The following is a 6147-nucleotide window of genomic DNA, read 5'->3' as shown; positions in this document are numbered from 1 at the left end:
AGAGTTTCAAACTATGGTTAAGGTTTCAAATTAGGGTCTTAAAATGGGCCAATGTTTCAAAGTAGGGTTTTAAACATGGGTTAAGGTTTCAAAGTAGGGTTAGGGTTTTAAAGTAGATTTCTAAACTTTGATTAGGGTTTCAAACTATTTCTTTATTTTTTTTATTCACCAAAGTTACACGATGTGATAGGGTTTTGAACTTGGATTAGGGTTTTCAAGCTCGTAAATACACAACATGGCCGTTATCTCCCAATGCGTGTGCGCTGTCTTCTCCAAGTCAAGGTCGCCGATAAACATTTCCAGACATCAGCGGCGTCCTCACAAAACAAACTAACAGCAAACCAGAAAGAAAAGTCATATTTGATTTTTGTGAAATACTTTATTGTGGAAAATTCAAACAAGAATGCAAAAAAAACAAAACAATAAATAACCACAAAGGAAGACTTTTGGCAATACTGAATGTGTGCTTGAGCACAAAAAAATATATTTGTGACAAGCCGTCCATCTCTACGTTCCGTACCATACGCTGTCATCGACGAAATTATGGAATCGACAAACAATTCACACATTTGCTTTTGATACTTTCAACATTTACTAGATGCATAACAACAAGCAGAAGTTAATTCATAAAAATCTGATGTCCGTCCACCGAGAGGGAGTATACAAAGGCGGGGAAATCCCAGGTGACCTCTGACCTCATCAGACGTGGACGCTCTTGGTGTGTTTGGTGGAGGCGGGCATGGCGGTGGGGGCGGCGGTCTCTGCCGCCATCTTGGAAAAGTAAACTCTGCCGCCGTCCTGGTACGGGCGGGACGGCGCAGTCGAGCAGCAGGCCAGGACCACGCCGGCCAGGAGGGACAAGACCACGCCCACCCAGCCGGCGTACAGCGCCAAGCCGAAGGACATCACCTGCTCGTTGGCGTTCTCGCCGATGAAGAACCACACGGTGGAAAGCAGCCCGCATAACCCTGAGGGTAAAAATTGTGAAATGATCGTTTCAAGTTTGTTGTGGCGGTGTCGCAATATTTGTGCACGTCGTCATTCTGTGTTCCTAATATTTTTTTTATTTTTTATTTTTTGTGGCTTCTGTGGGAAAGTTGAAAATCACGAAACTGCCAAAGCGCTTACCGGACGTGAGCATGAGGACTCCGCCAGCGACGGCGCACTTGTTCTTGAAAGCTTGGGCGTTGGTACCCAGGCGGATGCAGGGCATGGTCATGGCAACCATCACCATGGCAACCAAGCCCAGGATGGAAGCCGTGAGCATCAGGGCACGAGTGACGTGGGCGTAAACTGCGCAACAGGGAAAAAGAAAAGAAAGCAACTTTTACCTAAAATCGCACTTAAATATCCAAAAAGAAAACATGAAAAGAAATTTTTTTGTCAAAGGAAATTTGTTTGAGTCAAGTTACCTTAAAACACATAAAAGTCACTGTAGTACAAATATTTTCATTAAAAAGAAATATGAAATGCACATAACAAATAAATATTACAAAAGTATACGAATAATAATTAAATAACTAAAAAAATAAATATTTAATAAAAAATGTCAAATGAAATGATATTTTAAAATTTAAAAAAAATATATTAATGAAAAAGAGTCAAGCTTCAAACATATTTGTAAAACCTAACAGTGTGTGCAGGTTGTAATTAAGTGCACAAAATATCAGAATCAGGAACAAAAATTCCAAATAAAACAAAAATTTGGGAGATTAAAAACGCTCAAACGTGTCAAACTAATCACAAGCACACGAATGACTCAAACTTTTCTCACGACCAAATATTGTCTTCTTATAGTTAAACTTACTATGTACTGCGTGTAAAACAACCGTAATTTGAAACCCTACTTAAAAAACTAATCATTAAAAGTGGAGAGAAAAAAAATACAGAAAATAAACAAGAAAGTGAAAAATAAAAAGGAAGATGAAGTTGATTTTTTTCTTTTTTTTTAAATACCAGGTAGGTCGAAGATCTGGAAAGGTAAGCAGGTCTGCATTCCGTTGGAGGCGGTGGTGGAACATTCGGCCCACGGACCTTTGGTCCTCACCACGTCGAACATCCTGCAGGTGGCCAGTTGGCTGTGCCGACACAGAACGAGCCAGTCGTTGCTGGCCGTGGCGATCCAGATGCCCAAGCAGCCCAGGAGGCTCAACACAAAACCGCACAGCAGCGCACAAAACTTGGCCATCGTGTCCAAAAGAAATGGCTGACGTTCAATCAAAAAATGAGGTCCTGACTTGTGAGGAGTGAAGCTTCTCGCAAAGAGATTGCTTTGTATCGTAAATTTCATGAAAAGGGGGGGGGGGGACCCAAACTTTTCGGGCAATCACAAAGTCATCCGTCATCACTGGCCCCGCCTCCTTTTGACAAGTCTAAACTCCAGATTGGTTTCAGTTTCACATCGTATACTGCCCCCTGCTGGCCAACATCGCAAACAAGCGAGGCGGAACGTCTTTTGGACGCTCAATGATGTCCCCCAGAAAATAAATAAATAATCACTCAAAAATCTGTTGGGTCTAAAACAACTCAAGTTGGGTCAAATATGAAAAGATACAACGACTTGGGGGCAATTTCAGCCATCGCTTTGTGTTGTTTTGCACCAAATTATTTGAAAGTCCACACTCATAGCGAGGAGCAATTTGGAGTGTCCAATCAACCTGCCGTGCATGTTTTTGAAATGTGGGAGGAAACCCACTTGGGCACAGGAGAGAACATGCAAACGCCACACAGGAAGGCCAGAGGTGGGATCGAACCCACGACCTCTGCACCGTGAGGTCATTGTGCCAACCTTAACCAGAGTTGAAAATTTAAAAACACTCAGGTTGCATTTTAAGTTTTGTTTGATTCATTTCGACAACTCATCATGTTGCGGCTCTTTTTATTGATCGGATTGGCTTTTATGTTCTGTCACGGGCCTCTTTTAACAGTTCCAGCAGTTGGAACCAAAATCCACTGAGGCAGCTTTTTTTTTGGTGTGGCCTGGCCTGCGGGAGGACCTCAAGGCCGCAGAAAACGGCGGTATATTAAAATGTCCCATGCCTAAAAGTAGCAACTGGAGAATGTTTGGCCTTGTTGATTGAGTGGCACATTACTCCCTTTTCGTTGTTCTTTGTATTGTTTGACGTCGGCCCAAAAACCTGGTTCCTCCAAAATATTTGCAAAACAACATTATGATTTGCGATTGGTCGCTAAATCGCTGTGAGGAAACGCCCAATGAGTGTTCTTATACCCCGATGGCAGCGCCAGCAGCTGAGTTATTCTGCAGCTCGAACCCCCCACTGACACATTTCCGGACGGAAAAGTGAGTACATCAACTTGTATTAATTTATTTTTATTTAACAGGTGTTGATCTGTCAAACAAGATAATATTTAGAAATAGCCAAATTAATACCAACATCACCAGATTGATTAGTGATGCTCAATTTTATTTATTTATTTTTTGCCAAGTCGATTTGACACGGAGTCATAATTTATGATGTTCAATTTGTTGTTAAGATAACGCCAAAAATTGTATTATTATTATTATGTGTAGAGTGCTAAGGAGACTAAAAGCTTTTTATGTTTAAACTTATTGTTGTTTATTGAACTTTTTTTTTTTTTGCCTGTAATGACGTCATCATGCGCACATTGCTTGCCAGGTGGTGCAAGTAAGTTTTAAGTCGGAGTTAACACGTTTCATGCCCTGTTGATGTATTATTTGAAATGTATATTCTTCTTTAATTATATTTTTAATGATTTCATGTATTTTGGATGTGTCTTTTAAAGCAGTGCTCCCCAACCTCCAACTCTGCGCAATTCTTCCACTTTATTTTTATTCGGTTTAAAAAAAAAAAAAAAAATCTTTATTTTGAAAAATGATCGGATTCTCTTCGCTACATTCATCTAGGATGGATTCTTGACGCATGTTAAGATGCTAAATGTCACGGCCGCAGTACGCTAATATTAAAAATACAAGATAGCAAAGTGAGTAAAAAAACAATGTACGTCGTACGAAATTTGCCGGTCCGCAGCCAATTAGTGGCTCGATTTTAATTCCAATAGGGAAGACAAGAATCTGGGAGGAGCCCTGCAAAATTTTTGTTTTTGAATAAAAAAATAAATAAAAAGATTCTCTCCTCTCTTTGTCACTCTCTCTCTCTCTCTCTCTATATATATATATAACACATATTCTGTAATAGGCAATAATAAAAAAATATTCAAGAAAAAACTGATACTTGGTAAATTCATGGTGAAGAAACAAATTGAAAATAGTAAAAGACACATTACATATTCCTATTTAGAAACGATTTTAAATTGATTTATGTTATTTATAAAATGAATATTTTTACATAATTGAAACACGTGAACAATTTTTTAAAACTAAATCATTATAAGATATGAAAACAAATGACAATTTTGTAGAAAAACATTTTTCAAATAAATTAGCAAAAATGTAAGGTAATTCATGAATTTACAATGAAACTATTTGAGAAATTATTTTGACGTCTTTAATTCTTGACCTCCTCTACATTTGCAGCACATGACGACCTGACCTCTCTTTTTTTTTTTTCTTTTTTGACCGGCAGGGACCAATCCAGTTTAAAGGAGAAACAAAATGAATATCAAGGCCATTTTTGTTGGGCTTCTGACGGTTGGCGTCCCTGCGCTGGGCACAGGGTGCCTCTTGATCGCCACACTGGTCCAAGTCTGGGTTTCAGTGTGCAAGTTTGTTCCTGTCGGTGGCTGCTGGAGGCCGGGAGCAGTGATATATGAAGGCATTTGGGGCCTGTGTGTGTATCAAACCAAAGATGCCAGCTTTCGACAGTGCTTCTCCTATCCTAAGCCCGATGGTAAAAAAAAACAAAAAAACAAAAGTCATTTACACGCTGATAAAAAAAGATAATTTGATTGGATTTATATTATTTATTCTTATTATTTTTGCAGTAAAAATGTTCGACTTTAGTCATGACTTTATTAATCCTTATAATTTATTCTTGATGTTTGCAGCTATTTTTATTACTAAAAATGATTTGAATTATAAAATGGTAATTTTTTATTAAGATTTGAATTGTGTTCTAGCTTTTTATTGTTTAATTTATTCAATGAATGTATTTTCATTTACATCTTTTTTGTCTTTTTTATATATTATTTTTTGTCCATTTTTTATCTTGCTCTCTAAACACACACGTTATAATATATATATATATACACACATTAATTAATACTATTAGTAATTATGTTTACAGCTTTTTTAATTATTAAAAAACATTTTAATTTTTTTAATTAACATTTTAATTGTAATACTTTTTGGTATTTGTTTCATTTATTTAATAAATGTATTTTTATTTACATAGTTTAATTTTATATATTTTATTCAATATACTTTATTGTATACTTCAGAGCACATTATCTTTTAGACCCATTGTTTAATTTCACAATTTTCATAATTTCAAATAAAAGATTATTTATAATTTATATTTCATATCTTTTAAATGTGCATGTTCAGACTGAGTTAAATATGTGTTTATATTTATTTGATTTCAGATTTCAAATGAGTGAAACAAATTTCATTTTTTGAACTACAGTGAACCCTCACGACTTCGCGCTTCACCTTTCGCGGCTTCAGTGCTTCGCGGGTCTAAAAAATATTCGGGGGCATTGTAGTTTCGCCGAGCGGCACGAGGGGGCGCTGGAGCGGTTAGACGGCCGGCGTGCGCCGAAGAGGAGAGTGGACGAAGAAGAGCACGTTCCCCCGGACACGATTTGGGGCGACGTTTCGCGCGGTTCGGACCGTACCAGAGCTCCGGCCGGCGCGCGTGGCAGTTAAGCCGTAGAGGAACACCTTCCGCCCGGGCATGAGCGGAGCGCGAGGCTGTCAGTTATGAATGAATAAATGAATAAATAAATAAATGAAGAATGCCACCTTTCATTTCACAGGGCACACTGGACGGCGTACCAGCAGGTAAAAGTCGAAGTAATTAAATAAATACAAAAAGAAGTAATTGAATAAATACAAAAAGAATGGCTGGAGAATAAAAAAATAAGTTTTAATAATAATTTTTTTTTTGTTATAACATGAATTTCACTCTCTCTCTCTCTACCCGTATATATATATATATATATATATATATATTTTTTTTAAGCATTTTTGAAGGTGCGCCGCTACTT

General features: G+C 37.6%; 1 protein-coding gene across 1 annotated transcript; it reads right to left on the bottom strand.

Annotated features, from left to right (window-relative positions):
* Nucleotides 1-359: 359 nt before the first annotated feature.
* On the bottom strand, nucleotides 360-2273 carry cldn11a (claudin 11a). Its single transcript, XM_088305718.1, has 3 exons — nucleotides 1957-2273; nucleotides 1129-1293; nucleotides 360-968 (listed from the first exon to the last, which is right to left on the bottom strand). The coding sequence occupies exons 1-3, from the start codon at nucleotides 2186-2188 to the stop codon at nucleotides 700-702; spliced, it is 666 nt and encodes a 221-aa protein (XP_088161844.1). The 5' UTR covers nucleotides 2189-2273; the 3' UTR covers nucleotides 360-699.
* Between the last annotated feature and the right edge of the window lie 3874 nt (nucleotides 2274-6147).

This window comes from Idiotropiscis lumnitzeri, chromosome 1 (assembly GCF_059441095.1).
Source record: "Idiotropiscis lumnitzeri isolate Australia: NSW breed Sydney's pygmy pipehorse chromosome 1, RoL_Ilum_1.0, whole genome shotgun sequence".
Taxonomy (NCBI): Eukaryota; Metazoa; Chordata; class Actinopteri; order Syngnathiformes; family Syngnathidae; genus Idiotropiscis; species Idiotropiscis lumnitzeri.
Note: the sequence above shows the minus strand (reverse complement) of the source record. Positions and strands in the feature narration are given on the sequence as shown.

Bases quoted from the DNA above. Each gene is read 5' to 3' on its own strand.
- cldn11a (XM_088305718.1), bottom strand. From the start codon at position 2,188: ATGGCCAAGTTTTGTGCGCTGCTGTGCGGTTTTGTGTTGAGCCTCCTG. The intron at 1,294-1,956 runs GTATTTAAAAAA...CCTGTTGCGCAG, and splicing joins CCAGATCTTCGACCTACCTG to TTTACGCCCACGTCACTCGT. The intron at 969-1,128 runs GTAAGCGCTTTG...TTTTACCCTCAG, and splicing joins AGTCCTCATGCTCACGTCCG to GGTTATGCGGGCTGCTTTCC.